Source organism: Tachypleus tridentatus, chromosome 9 (assembly GCF_004210375.1).
Source record: "Tachypleus tridentatus isolate NWPU-2018 chromosome 9, ASM421037v1, whole genome shotgun sequence".
Lineage (NCBI taxonomy): Eukaryota > Metazoa > Arthropoda > Merostomata > Xiphosura > Limulidae > Tachypleus > Tachypleus tridentatus.
In genome coordinates, this window is record NC_134833.1 from 73,069,147 (window position 1) to 73,085,377 (window position 16,231).

The 16,231-nt window shown below is 33.0% G+C and overlaps 1 protein-coding gene across 5 annotated transcripts in view; it reads right to left on the reverse strand.

Annotated features, from left to right (window-relative positions):
* LOC143225493 (anoctamin-4) overlaps positions 1 to 16,231 on the reverse strand; it is a 97,886-nt gene that overhangs the window by 69,327 nt on the left and 12,328 nt on the right. For 4 of the 5 annotated variants that reach the window (XM_076454996.1, XM_076454998.1, XM_076454993.1 and 1 more), the window contains exons 2-3: positions 9,403 to 9,591; positions 6,496 to 6,594 (exon numbers count right to left, since the gene is read on the reverse strand). In XM_076454996.1, the coding sequence (XP_076311111.1) occupies positions 6,496 to 6,594; positions 9,403 to 9,591 (288 nt within the window). The remainder of the gene's footprint in view (positions 1 to 6,495; positions 6,595 to 9,402; positions 9,592 to 16,231) is intronic. The other variant, XM_076454997.1, reaches the window with a different exon arrangement.

Genomic DNA, 16,231 nt, shown 5'->3' on the forward strand with positions numbered 1-16,231 from the left:
AGAAATCAGCTACCAAAATTTTTTTTTTTTAAACAAAACAGGAGCAAACGTTAACTATAAACCACAGGTGAAACTTTAATTCCAACACTTCAGGCTTGAGCTTCAAGGAAATTACTTTTATATAAAATCGAAAGAATGACCAAATGCTTTCCGTATTCTAACCATATCAATAGATTATCAGAAAGGGAAAGAGTATGTCATTAGCTGTTTTTCCTAATGTTGCAAGAAATATTGAACAAGTCTCGAATGAGTTGGAGCTAGTCACTTAGAAAGAAAGAAATCAACGCAGCACAAGATAAGGCGCGAGGGTAGGGAGGAGAAGGAATCCTTTCATGACGACATCAAGACCACAGCTGCTGTTCTTCTTTAAAATAAAAGTAACAGCTCTCATTTGTGCTGTTACTAGTGCAGGCAATTTGAGTAGTTCCAATGTTAAAAACTATCAGGGTTGAGGAACACATTACTGAAACACAGCTGGATGGTCAACAGAATATTAAAGAAATTTACGTTTGATACGTAATCCATAATCAACATTTTCATTGCATACATTTTATTTTGTTGAAAACACTGACAGAGACGTATCGAATTTTGCTTTTTTACAGCATGGTCCTTGTTAATCAAGGTAAAAGTAGTACTCATGTAAGGACATAATAGCTATCCTATTCACTGAATACTCTACCTGTATTCTTTCATATTTGTTTGTAAATGCAAGGAGTAAGCACACATTGTTTTAAACAATAAAGAATTATTTACTGTAAGGATGACCGTGGTTTGTTTTGAATTTTGCGCAAAGCTACTCAAGAGATATCTGCAAAACAAGTACTAGAAGAACATGAGCAACTGAACACTCGTCTATGTGCTGTCATTGCTACGATTAAAGACTGTATGGCTTTCACGAGGAAATCCTCCAAATAGAGTATGTGAATTTTGTAAAGGTTAAATGTCCAGTTAAAGGTGCAAGATACATCTTTATCATCACTGTTCAGTGATGATAACCTATGTCTCTTACTATGAATTGTATACAATTATTGTGACGTGGCCAGTTGGTTTCAGCAAATGTGCTCACGATTTCTCTAAAGTGAAGCTGAATAAGACTCGTGTGAGTTTCAATATGTTCACTAACTGGCTAGTTTCCTTGGTAACGAATACCATCAGAGATCTCTAACGGTACTCGAAGAAACTGATCCAATTTAAAAAAACTCTTATATCGCATTTTATCTTCTTCTTCAGAATATATTGTTTCTATAAACCTTTGTTTTTAGTTTACATGACAAATGTTCATGTTGCTGTTTTGATAATCATTTTAGTACGTAGATGATGATATATTACCATTCAAGCAATGAGTCTTTATTTATCTCTTTGAGAACCTACTTGAATACTTTCTGACATCTTTAACATGTTGGAGTAAAATGTTATTTGATGCGAACATTTTATTTTGTTCAATAACATTAGTTTAGTCGTGTACATTTTACTGTTTACAATCACACACCCCTATATCTATAATGTGTATGTCATTTTTATACTGGCATGTTCATCATTAACAGTTAATCATGATTAATTTATATAAATAGTTGAAATGAAATTATTGATTCATCAACTCAAGTAACTCCATGGACATCAATAAACGTCCCTCAGTGCGATAGCGGTAAGTCTGAAGATTTATAATGCTAAAATTTGGGTTCGATTATCCTCGGTGGACACAGCAGATAGCTCAATATAGTTCTGCTATAAAACCAAACAAACAGACAACTTGTCATCAAATTAAGTTCCAGTTTTAACAGATCCTTGAAACATCATTCCTAATTGTTAAAATCCAAATACAAACGCCCACACACATTCTCAGTGTTACTGGCCCTGTTTTGTCGCCAGAAACAGAAGAGCTCTCAGTCCAACCTACATTTACTGGTTGCACTGAACTTATTTTGGTTCCCAGAAGAGGAGTCACTGATAAACTTAGAGGTTTACGATATTAAAACATGGGGTTCGATTCGTATATTGCATATAGCATTGGCTTAAAAGCCAATTGTTTTGCCGCTATGAATGTACCTTTATAATTTGTTTCATATAGTTTTATATAATGGGCATAATATTGTTTAAGCTACAAGTTTTGTGCAAGTTCAGCAGCTTCATTTGTAAAGAAAATTAAAACCTACTAATTTAGAACTCCAAAAGGTATTGCCTAGTTTAAGTTTCATCATCGCCTAAAAAAAAAAAAAGTCTCCCATCAAGAAATATCAAGCAACAAGGAGATGATTCAACATGTGCTCACTGAACAAGTGGTGTTAGGTTAAATGTATCTGCAGTCAAAGCTTCAATGTTTAGTTCTTTTATATTAAAAAAGAAAAGCTATCAGATGAAATTCAAACGTAATATGCTGTTCCTCAAGGTGAGACTGTTCGATATCACATGTATTGCGTGACGGCTACTGTAAGGGTATCATTAGGGTTTTCGTTTACAAAATACATTTGGAAATTTTTCTATTTCATTTCCTCAAAGCTACTCATATACAAGAAACGTATTAGTGATATCATTTCATACAGTCAGTTGTGCCAAAATTTACACACAATCACACAGACACGTTGGTTCAAAAAGTATTGACACAAAATGCTAAAAACTCTGTAACCCGAGCTTTTCGAAAGACAGACGTTTCTTCTTCAGGGGCAAACTAGAAATCTATCAACACTCTATAGCTTTCAATACAGTCAGTGAATTTTGTGATATTATATATCACGCCCTCAGTGACGCAGCAACATGTAAGCAAACTAATAACGCCAGCAAACGGGTTTCCATACCCTTGGTAAGTATAGCACAAAAAGCCCATTGTAGAGCTTTGTGCTTAATTACAAACAAAAAATCTGTTACAGATTCATTTGATAATGTGCACCTTCTCGTTATCAGAAATCATGACGAGTTACTTTAAGAATAAATATGCATTTTACATTTAATAATATACACCTACATATGTATCTCAGAAAGACTGGTATGGGTATTAACACTTATTGATAAGCAGAGAACAACGTTTCAACCTTCACAGGTCATCTTCAGGTGATCATCAACGAATACTCTTGTTTAGTTAATGTTTTGTTTTACGTTTTACTAAATTGTTTAGCACTTTAAATTTACTGTCAGGTGATGCAGTTGTTTATATTCAATTTAGAACATACTTGCGCATGTGCGAGTGAGTGAGCCATTCAAGCAAAATCACAATTTAACTAAGTTTGTTTATTGCCTAAATCGAAATTAGAAAAAAAAAAAACAGTTCATTTTACTCTTCAAAAGCATTTTAATACAAATTACTACATTAATACACCAGAAACCAGATTTCATCACTTTTTCTATTTGTAATGTCTCTGTGATTAAAGTTTTGATGGCTGATATCAGACTGTAAAAAATAAAAAAGGTAATGAAGGACTGAAATATATATCGATATGTAATTGATAATTTAAATGAAAAAGTAAAACTACACGTATATCGTTATATCTTGATGATTTAATGACAGTTTGTATACTATTCGACAGTACTAAATATATATACTTATGAATGAACACCTTTCTAAGCAGATACATAATTAAGAAATTTTAACAATTTAAACACATAAAATTTAGTTTGGTTAGAAAATTTTATATAAACGAATTTGTTAACATGGGATTACTTTGTTTCTCAACAAGACATTAAGTCTCATTTCCCACCAACACAGCAAGTTTTGTGTCTCAATAGTACATCAAGGTTTATCTCTCAACAGGATACTCAATTATATATGCAAAAACGGCTCGTTTGGGTTGAGAAAATATTTTACGTAGAAGAGCGAACAACGCTTTGACCTTCTTCGGCCATCGTCAGGTTCACAAAGAAAGAAAGAGGTAACTGACCGGAAGTTGACCACATGTTTGGAAGGGGTTGTGTAACTGAGTGTTGGAATGTAGAGGGCGGTGTTAGATGTTTGAATATATAATTTTATTTTATTATTTTTAATATAGGTATAAAGGCGTCCCTTTATATTGGTTTATTTTGGGTTTAAGTTGTTGTATAAGTAAGGCTTCTTTAATTTTGCATTTGTTTATGTTTGTTTCTTTATTTAGTATTTGAGTGTTTTCTATGGTTATGTTGTGTTCATTTGAATTGCAGTGTTCGAAAACGTGTGAAGGTGACTTTTTTTGTTCCTTAAATCTGGTTTCCATTTTTCTACTTGTTTCTCCAACATAGAAGTCGTGGCAATTATCACATTGCATTTTATAAATAATGTTGGTGTGGTGTTTGTCAGTGTAGTTTTTACATAGTATAGACCTTAGTTTTGTGCCTGGTTTTTTGAATAAATTTGGTATTAACTGGAATGTCATATTTTGTTACTAGTTTTTGCCAAATGTTGGTTATTTGTCTGCTGATGTCAGGAATATATGGTATGCAGCAGTATATGGTTTCGTGATTTTTTGATTCGTGAGATATATTTACTTTTGTTGGTAGATTTTGCTTTCTGTCTAGGTGTGTGCGTATAATGTTTTCTACGGTTTGTGGAGGAAAGTTATTGATGTTGATGAAGTATTGTTTTATTTTGTCTAATTCATCGTTAATTTTATCTGGTGAGCATAGTTTTATGGCTGTGTTTATTAGCTTTCTTAGTATGTTGAGTTTTTGTTTTGTTTCATGTGCTGAGTCCCAAGGAATGTATAGTCCAGTATGGGTGATTTTTCGATGTATTTCTGTTTTGAATTGTGTGTTGGTTCTTGTGAACCTGACGATGACCGAAGAAGGTCGAAACGTTGTTCGCTCTTCTACGTAAAATATTTTCTCAACCCAAACGAGCCATTTTTGCATATATATTTCTCTACAAGTGGGTTTTCTCGACATCACTGAGGATACTCAATTTTATTTCCCAACTAATGTAAAAATCCATCACAAATGGCAGGAAAACATCGCTAAATGATTAATGAAAACTACAGAATTTGTTTGTAGCTCCAAAATGCACCTACTCTTCTCAAAGTAATTCTTTAATCGCCGCACTTTTAGTAAAAATTATACAGAAAAAAATTAAATATTACCGTGGGACTCCGAAAGACATAACACTCTTGATTCTTTGTGTTCAAGGTGAGGAAGCAGACAACATAGTGCAGACATTTCGACAAAAAAAATTTCAACTCTTTCGAATGAAATATATTTAGTAGTAATAGCCATTTAGTTTCCTTTATGTTTTAAGGCCAAGTGGATCAAAATAATATCTATTAATTAACATTTACCATTTAAACAATGACTCTATAACGTTAGCAATAGTAAGTCTGTTTGAAGTCTAATACATAAACGTAATGTAAAGCTCAGCTGCAACGTTACTTGATAAATTTTATTTTTGTTTTTGGCAGCAACTCAATGTCATAAAACTTCTCAATTAAACCATATTGCTTTCATATCACCGAAGTGAATAATACCAAACCTTTCTAACAAAGCAACATGAATGCTGCGCATTTAACGTTAATATCATAGTTGGTCTGACAACGATATTGTGATAGTGTTGTTGCTAAGCGACGAAGTATATTGTTGAGCATTACTAAAAAAGGAGCATGAAAATATTCTCAACAGAGTGACAAAAGGAATAATGGAATAAGCTTTTTATAATTAGTGACAGAACACCAAAGTTTGTTTCTTAACGCTCTTATGAAGCAAGTATCAACCCTCCCCTAAAAAAAACTTGTTGAAATCTTCATGCATGATAAATTTATATTGAATATAATATTAGATTGCTGTTCGTCTTAATAACATTCTAAGATATCGTTCTTAAAATTATTTTTAAGTAGTTAAAATGTCTAGTTGAGTGCTAATTTTATTTTTCACGAACACACATTTCATTCAGAAAGTTAAAGTTTTTAATTAAAATCATAGATTGTTAGTTGTGTTTATGTATTTTGGTGCATCTTGACAAGCAAAATCCAAATAAATATACTTAACGTACCTATGTTATACAAGAATCAGTGATTAAAATTGTGTCAGTATATGTTGGTAAAAAAAAAAAACACAAAGAACTTGACAAAAATAAAGAAATAGTAGAAAAGTACTTTTATACTGCTTCAAAATACCCTATCCGTATCTGTTTGAATTGGTACGAAAATATATTTAGTTTTAGTGTCCCTGCGATTATACATGCATATCGACATCTTTACTATGTCATTTTAAACATCAACAAAAAATTAAATGTGATAATATATCAACAATCTCCAGAAACAAAAATAAAAGCATGAATCGATATCCAGAGAACCAAATCAATAAATATATTTATTTAACTATAGCCTTATCGTTATAAAGTCTAAAGTGACGTATTGTAACGATTAGAACACTTTATATTCTACTTTAAACCTTTGAGTCTATTTCAAACTGTTTGCAAACTATACTAATATTCAGAATATCTTCGAAATTTAATTTTAATTTATTACTAAGTTATTATGTAGTGAGTTATTTATATCACGTCTCAAATATAAATTAATAAAATAATAATTTCGAAATAACGCTTACGTTTAGAGGTCTCTTTATATTCATTATTTCCGTATAACGATTTAACAAATCCGAAGGAGCATGGAGCTTCAGGAAGTAAGTCTTGCCATCTAACGATCGCTTAAACGAAAGAACAAGAAAAAATGCTAACATTACATTTATTTTCCTTTCTTTTCTAAGAGTGAAAAATTAAATAAACGTTAGCTTGGTGAATATGAGGTTTTGTTTCGAAAAGTGATCCAAACAAGTACTGTAACATCAGATCTGTGATCTTTTTTATTTACATGAAATTTTGTTCAAATCTCCCAGGACTGTCTTGTTGTATCTTACTGTAGCTACTAAACAACTCTCTAAATAGGTGAAATTCACAAAAGGAAAAATTAGATTGAATTTCAAATAACACATAGAAATAAACAATCGTAATTCATTTTAAACAGAAGATTCGAGCTAACAATGGTACTTTCCCTGAAGCATACTATACAAACCCAGCTTTATTTCCAGTTACCACATGAAGATGACTTATACAAAAGGATAATGTTTATTGGCTATCATAATACTGCGGTTAAGCTCTGGTTACTTTTATTGAGTCTTCCAAAAGTTCTCTTTGTAAACTCTCGTAAAACATGAGTGTTTATTTATTCTACATTTCCTCCTTGTATTAGTTTAAAATTTAAAATTATCAATATTGCAGAACACTTGCGAGTATTTATTGTGATGAAAATGTCTGCCAATATGCATGTCGTGAAATAAGTGAGATATTGACGTACATATATAGAATGTTATCGATAGTGGCGTTGTTTTAAACTTGTCTTGTTGCTAAATTTAATTTTCTGTATACGAAACATCAGTATATAACGTTCACAATTACTTCGTGCAATAGCTTCGTTAATGAATTCATAAACCAGGCGATCGTAACATACTTAATTTCAAAATATTTTACCCTCTGCAACAAAATTCTCTTCACAGGCAAAAACGTATGGCATTTATTTACTCATTTTTTTTCCTCTTAATGAATCAATGGCAAAGGGCTTATAACACTTATAACACTAAAAATCGAGGTTTTATTCCTACGATGGACACAGAACAGATAGCCCATTGTACAATTTGTGCTTCATGAAAACAAATGAATGAACAGTACATTTTACAGGCTTTAAAATAACATAAATAAATCTTTTTTTTTCTTATTTTCTTCAGAATATACTTTAATAAGGCAGTAACTATATGAATGATATTCAGTAGTTATCTGTGATAGTACTGTTACAGTGTATTTTTAGAGTCTTTCTACAACAGTATTTATTTACGTGGTAGCACTATTACAGTATATTTCTGTAAGTGTTTTATTACAGCGTTTTTGTTTTGTTTTCAACTTGTGCTATACGTTTAAGTCTAAATTAATACTGAAAAAGTTGATTCTGACAGCTCAATATTTAGGTTGTTCCACTTATTCGTGGTTCCTATTTCGAGTACATATATATAATAGTTATTATTTCCGAATGTTCTCGTTTATTTTTTATTTTCAAATGTGTTAAGTTCAGTATAACTAAAAAGCCTCTCTTTATATACAAATTAACTGACAATCGTAACAAGCAGTCGATTTTGAGATACATAAGTTTCACGAAAAAGAAACACCTACAGCAATTTTATTCCAAAGCTTAGTGTTTGAATTGAACAGATAACTAAATGGATTTTTTTTTTATTTAGAACCTACGTTCCGCAATATAACACTGGAGATGATACCACTATAAAATTAATTTATAACGCAAAATAAAACAGCTTAAAAAAAAAAAAAAACGGATTTATTCTAAAGGTAAAACAATGCTTCACCAAGGCGTATGTGGCCGATCCTTGTATTTAAAAAGTTTGCGTCTATTTTAACATCTTTCCGGTTATATTTTAATAAATTCTATGGTATCACATATGAAATTAACACTTTATGGCATTTTAAAAACATCATCCAGGGAACAATATTTTAACGTATTATATTTACAGTTTTTAAAGTAAAATACGTCAGTATTGACATTACACTGAAATTGCGTTTCTTTTTTACTATCGAAGAGCTTAAACTACAAAATAAAATATTGAAATCAACAGATACTTTTACTGCCTCAGTAAAATTTAGTGAACTTTCCACTCTAAAAATGCATAACTTAAACATGTAGCAGAGGTTTATATGGTAAGATCTTTTCGTCCCTACCTCAAGGACAGTAGTATATTTACTGGACTTAGAATGTCTGAACCCAAGGTTCAGATCCCGGCAGTGTATGTAGTAGGTAGTCTCATGAGACTATACTTTACAAAATAAACAAACAAACACACCCAAGCTCTTGTGAGGATTTTAAATGATCTATGGTGAACAACAATGTTGCAACCGTGCAAGGTATGACTTCTTATGTTTCTCTGATCATTTGGTTTTAAATTCTCATGGTAGTTAGTCCTATGCATTGAGAGTTAAACCTAAGACAACTCACTTCACGTACTACTTCCGATTACTTTAATGATGACGCTGTTTTTATTAAAAAAACAACTTTTGTTATCTACACTGCTATCAATATTATTCTTAACTCTGTTATTTGTTTTCATCTTAAAATATGTTTATTCCTTTGGAGTAACACCATAGTTACTGATCTTTGAATTGTATTTGTTTTATCTTTTGAGCTGTATTTGCCTACTTAAAAATAATATTAGTGAACCGTATTTTGAAAAAAATCCATTTCTATTTAAAACGGTTTTAATGTTTTCTAGTTTCTCGTGTATTTAACATATATGTAAGTTGTAGTTAGTTTATATGTGAGGTGAACTGAAAAAAAAATCCCGTGTTTCTGGTTAACCTATCCCTTGTAAATATAAAACTGAATTTGGTGTAAAAATGTATTCTAAAGACGTTAAGTGTGTTTCTCGTCATCAGCTTAAGTTGAGTAAAACACTTACGGACTTATTTTCTAATTCAAGTTCTAGCCCTTCTGCTTCAAGGTTTTCTTCGAATACCTTCCTCTTTTCATCCTTACTTGGTTCAAATGATTCCTCATATACCAAAACAAAATCAATTCTCCGCTTTCCATCTCTAAAATATATGGTATTTCTATTGGCTCTTTGTTCTTCAATTTCTTCAATCATTTCCTGTTAATAAACATATATGTGTATGTACTTCTAGAAACATAAGACAAAACATATGCTGTTTCGCAGATACTAGAATGACAAATTCTAAATACTTTAGTTAAACTAATGTATCTATATTAAGAAGTAATATACAACATAATGCATGATTAAATTCAAATGCTTTTCTCACATGTTAATATAAAGAGCCATACAGAGTAAAGAAATTCAGTATAAAATTATACGAGAAAATATTTAATTTGTACTTTGACAGAGTTGCCAACAAAATTAAATATTAACTTATAAAATTTGTTTAGCTTGACTTTAAATTTGTTATTAAGTAAATTTATGTGATTTCTTCTAGCTCTAAGTTTTCCTGAGATGAAAACTTTCTTTTTTAAAAGTATACCAGAAAGTAAAGTTTGGAAATAAAACTGCCTAAGTAGAAAAATAAACTTATACAGAGAGCTAAGTTTCTCAAATTTATTCGAATTAGTTTAATAAGCTTTCCTGTTCGGTTCATGTAAGGGACTAATTTCAATGTAAAAATAACCTGACGCTGCATTTAGATCAAGTATTTATTTTATTCTCTTTGTTTTTATACTTGTTTCTAGTATAGCCTGCTACATGATAATTATTATGTTATCGTATCTCAATATTGTCTCAGATCAATTTCACGTTTTGTTTTAATAACCAGGTTAGAAGTCCCATTTGTTTAAAAAAAATACTTATTTGATATTTAAATTTTGCTAGAAAATAGTTACTTATTTCAAAACTTACCAATGTTATATTACTACTTATAATACTAATAGAACACAGAAATTTCTCGCTGAAAGTGTAAAAGCGGATTGATTAACCTCATTCTTAACGACAAAGCTGTTATAACCTCTTTATGATATTTTATTATTTTAAGAATATCTAGACACTTTTCTCCTTTCGTAGTGGTACAACGGTAAGTCGGTGGATTCATAACGCTAATAACCGGCTTTCGATACTTCTTATGGACATAGTACAAGTGCCTCTTGCATAGCTTTGCACTAAGCTATAAACAAATCTTTCATAATGAAAAACTTTCTTACAATGTCGTGTTACTATTGTCAATTTTTGTTACAACAATTAATGAAAACAATCTGAAAATTTCTTAAATTTAAAACTGTTGATCCAATGAGAGTCCTTTTTATTGTAATAATTTATTTTTTATTGTAGAAACAGTTTATTTTGAAATTAAATGTAATATTGCTGAATTTAAGATATTCTAAGTTGAAACTTTAGAGCTATTACAAGTTTTTATTCAAATATATTGAACTGATGAAAACTAAAAACTTCAAAGACAAACAAAACAAGCATTAATTTTTCCTAAAACTGTGTGTTGCATCTTGTAATGTTTATAGACCAGATAGTTTTGGTTCGAATTTCGCGCAAAGCTACACGAGGGCTATCTGCGCTTGCCGTCCCTAATTTAGCAGTGCAAGACTAGAGGGAAGGAAGCTAATCATAACCACCCACCGCCAACTCTTGGGCTACTCTTTTTATCTACGAATAATGGAATTAACCGTCACATCATGACGCCCCCATGGCTTTTATGTCATGTTGCTTATTAACAAAAATATAGTTGTTAGTTTATGTACTAAAAGTATAAAATGAAATGTATACACAACAAAAATGGAAAAATATTTGTTTTATTTCTTATTTCAGTGTCTTAAAAAGTTTTAATTTAGAAGCGATGTGTGTTTAAAAGTGAATCGATATTTTTACTTTCGTTATAAATCTTATGCAATTGGCTTTAGATTAAGTGATTTCACACTACGTCTTTATTTTAGGCTTATTATACCAACGCTCACTACACTCATCATGGTACCCCATCCTTACCGTTCCCTTGCACCCTCGTCACTAAAATCGTAATGGGCAGACAGCAATTGAACTACTCTCTCTGGCTCTTGTGATTTCTCATATTTAGAGAAATCAAGCATGATCTAACCTGGAGCATATTACCTTTTTTAGATTAGATTCCCTTATAAAATTAAGAACTTAAAACTTAGATTATATTAAACTTTTGTTTATTAGCTGTATTATTATGCCAAATGTAATCGTATACTATGATAACGTTTTAAATCTAACATAATAAAATCTCGTGACATGCGAGTGCCTTAATTACCTAGTCATGCCGGGCCAGCACGCTAGTCTGAACGATAAATTAGACAGTTCCATTCCTACTTATTGATAAGCTGATGTCAGCATTTTAACGTCCATTCAAGACTGACAACAGCTTTCAGTTCCAGAAACTCCTTATCTGGCTCCTTGGAGAATGCCATATAGGTATCATCTACTCTCTCTGCATTGTTGGGAGAGTTAGAATGATTCAAGGTGGACATCCTCCTTCTTTTCTGATTCATCAGTCTCGTCTCCACACTCCTTGTCAAATCAGTGTATTAAGGACCCATTTGTGCGTGGCATATGGATGCAGCTTTTAATTTGCTGCACGTGCTTTTACAGGTTTTACATCTACTGTATCTTAATTATTATAGGAAAAACTCAGAGTTTTAGGTACAGAACAGTCTGGTTGTATTCCAATTATTTCCATGCTTTTAACAAGTACCAAAGGCACACATCATTACCATGGTGGTACAGCCATTCCTTTATTGTCCAATTGGAAGACTTATGTTATCATGGTGTCTTCCCAAACTGTTGTTGAGAAAAACTTCTTTGTCAATCCCAGCTACTCTGCATAGTCTTATTAGCATAGGGTAGCTTCTCATCATGGTGAAGGACTACACATCATGCCCACAGAGAGTAACACTCCTCATCCAAGCATGAGCAGGTTTCCATGTTCTTTTGCAACATATCCATCATTACATACGACAAATCTTCATCTTAGTCAATTTAGTTAGGTTCATGTAAGTTTGTATGTGTATGCTTGCTAGTTTGTACTGCAAATTCTGTTAAACTTAGCTACCTGATCCATGTAGATTTCTTTCAGTGTTCCAAACTGTATTATCCATTCTTGACTAATGTGCATTCAATAAAATGCACTTGAGTGTTGGTTATTCTCGCTTTAGCCCACTTCATGAAATAATCGATGGCAATGAAATTTTAGTGATAAGCCTTGGAATTTCTAGAAGTACACTAGCAGTATCCATAATCATTTTGTGTAAAAGAGATCCAACAATTCTCTATTGAAATTTACCCTGTCTTTGTCGGTTATTCTTTTGGTACTTGTGTTTTGCAAATTCTGCAGTATCTGTTCTTACAGATGTTTGGCGACTACTAACTGCAACACTGTCAGACTGGTAACAATGGTAAAGAATACCTACAATGCAGCAAGACAATCCATTCGCATTTCCATGTGAGATCACGCAATGAGCTACAACAAAGAAGTGGCAGAATTTATTTTACAATAATAACCAAAGTAAGTGCAATTTTTATTTTTCTTCACTGTGCAGTATCTGCAGTCGGGCGTCAAATAACTAGCAAGCATGAACATCTACTCTACTACATTTCTCCAAGTGTGACAAACTGTTCTAACTCCTTTGTTGCTATGTTATTATCAAAGAGAAATTAAAGTCTTGACAGGGATAAGCTAGCACTAAATCAAAACCTGCATGTTTCATCTTAGATGAGGGCTAGTCTCTCACCATGGCTATTAAAGCCCATGCTTTCAAGACTTCATTTCTCTTAATATGATGACAAAGGAACTCTAATTTCATTGGTATGAACCAATACCTTTTGGTTTCAATTTTATGCCTACCTTTTGTAAGCATTGAAACACCATAGGCTCTCAAAAGCCGCCTTACAAGTGTGGCCAAACACCAAAACATCATTCAATAATAATTTCTCCCTTTGCCTTATTTTGAGTATAAGATCTATTAACCTTTTAAAGATTGCTGAGATATTACACAAACTAAATGTCATGATGTGGAATTCATACAAACCATTATTCACTTTGGTTTTATTTTATTATCATGCAGCTTTGGTTTTATTTTAATTATTTAGCTTGATTTGCCAGTATCCACATCCAGGTCCCACATTTCAAATCAATTAAAGCTTTTTAATGCATGTAGACATTCTCCTGTGATAATGAGAAGTCATCAGCATGAGTTTAGACGTTCACCTGTTGTACGTTCAAACATAATATTAGCAGGGTTTTTTTCTTTTAGATAATTACCACTAAAGATGGCTAAGCACCCTCAAAAGATTGTGTGGTGCTCTCCTGCAGCAGCCACTATCTTTCAGCTGTTACAAGTTCTCTAGTGTTCCATGAAAGTCACAATGGGATTGCTTTCTTAGGTGTGCATTGTCTGTGTCTATAAGGCCTCAAGCTACTGTCATTCTGATCAGCTAACCATCTGGTCCTACAAATACATCAGCTTATTCATCCAACATGGTATCGAGTTACTATCACTTTATTGGGTCAAGACTGTCAGCAAAGTCAGTCAATAACCAAACCTTTCAGGTGTGTCAGTATATCTATATTTGATTCCAGTTGAAGTGCATTCTATGTGACCCCCAGTGACACAGTAGTATGTCTATGGACTCACACTGCTAGAAAATGGGTTTCGATAAGCGTTTAGATATGACCCTAGAATTACTAGCAGTGGTACCCACTTCCTCTTTACTCATTGTGGCTATGACTGTTCCTGTTAGTGGTTCTTGCTTTTATAAAGGAAGCAGTTTATGTTTTGTATGGCCACTGTAACCACATGACACAGTACCAATGTACTGGACCTTGTTTAGATTAGTCCATGAAACACCACTTGCATGTGCGAGGTACTCTCATTCCTTTCATCTTATATACTACTCACCAATTGATCATGAAGGCATTGGATGACTTATCCTCAGAACATCAGATCATACATCATAGAGAAAAACTGATTTACAAATTCCACATTACATACATTCTGAAGATGCCCATTTGGGAATCAATATCATAAATATCACCTTTCGTCTATATACAACACCTACCAGTCTGAGTCAAAGTTTTACCTCATATATGAAGTCTAGCATGTTATCATTTGCCAAATTAAATCTGTATTCATTGGCTATTTTTGGTGACTTCCCTGGGAGGGTTTTGAAGGTCATGAGATCCACCAATGTTCTTGCTGCTGTGATGCCCACCAGAAACTCAACTATTTGCTCTTGTACTTGTGTATAAGTACACAACAAGCCCCATCCAGCCCTAATGACCACTGTTGTTCTTGATTCAAACAGATCTCTGTGTTTTCCCAAACTAATAACCAAGCTGAACATGACTTTAGTAATTTTCTGTAGTGTTTACTACAACATACACTACTCATTGCTGATAATCTTACATCTGGTGGTCTAAGTACCAGTATCCTTGCTAGTTGGCAAACTGAGGTTGTTTAGAATTGGGAAGCAGTTGTTATTTCATTTGATGGAGCCAGTTTTACTTTCATCCTTGTGATGCCACAAAGCATAGGCTGTTTCCCTGCAAACGCCCCACCACTCCGGTAGCAAATTAGACACTTCACTATTCCTGTTTTGAATGATATCTAGATGAAAGCACTGGATGTGGCTGTAATATGGGTGGATATTACAGTAGTGAACATCTCCATCCTGTAGAGGTGTTTGATTGAAAATTCCGTAGTTGAAGTACCTGTATGACCACTAGGGTTGTCATTAGAAGCTTTTTCCTCTCAAGAAACCCAGAGGCCAGCTTAAAATTATTAGTACTTCAAAATGAGCATGGCTTCAATGAGAGAGATGTCCCTCACCCAGTTGTTGTTCTATAAGAACAATAAAGAATCCATTCATGAACTTATTTATCAGGACGACTTCACGACCTAAAGATTCCATTGCTAGGTATGTTCCCCTGTGCAGTTGACATTGGCCATCCTTATAGATGATCATTCCTTCAGTGCTAGTCTTCTTCCAGACCTTAAACTGGATTTATTAGATTAGTTACTTCTCTGGTGGATTAATTCAGTCAATTATCTTAACCACAATAATCTCCTAATAACTCAGCTGTTCTTTTTCCAGATAACCAGTAACATTGAGGGATCAAACATCTAATCTCAGGAGACCATTCATTCCAGGGAGTGTCCTATATGAAGCACCTAAGAAACTGATCCGGATCCTCTTTTGCAATCTCATTGACAGTTGGTTGCATGATTTCCTTAATCTCTTTTACAGGATACAGTGTACTAAATCAAAGCCTTTCATTCTCATAGTGATCCTCATGAAAGAACAGAAGGAGACTCTGTCAGTGTTCTTGGCTTTTGTTGCGTACTCTGACACACAGACGGGACATTAATCTCTGGTTTTGGACATAATGTCAATGTGTCACTACAGTTCGGCACTCTCCATTTGTCACAAACTGCTGCTGACTCAGTGTGAAAGTGCTCAGTTACCTTCAATGCATCTCATCATAGGTCAAATTATTTATTCTTGTGCTCCTACTATTGAGACAGCTCTGACTGGTAAAACGCCCCTGCAAGTTTTACATCCATCTTCTAGCTTCTTGTCATCCAGAGCTACGGCTGCTATACTCTGATTAGTGGTGGATTGCTGAGATTGATTCTGAGAGATACGCCTACTTATATGGTCGAAAGGCACCTTTCAGTTTAATTTTACAACGAAAATCTTGTAAGAGCAGCCCACAAATTACAATATATCCAACACAGGAACTTATGTGAGCTTCTGATAAGGA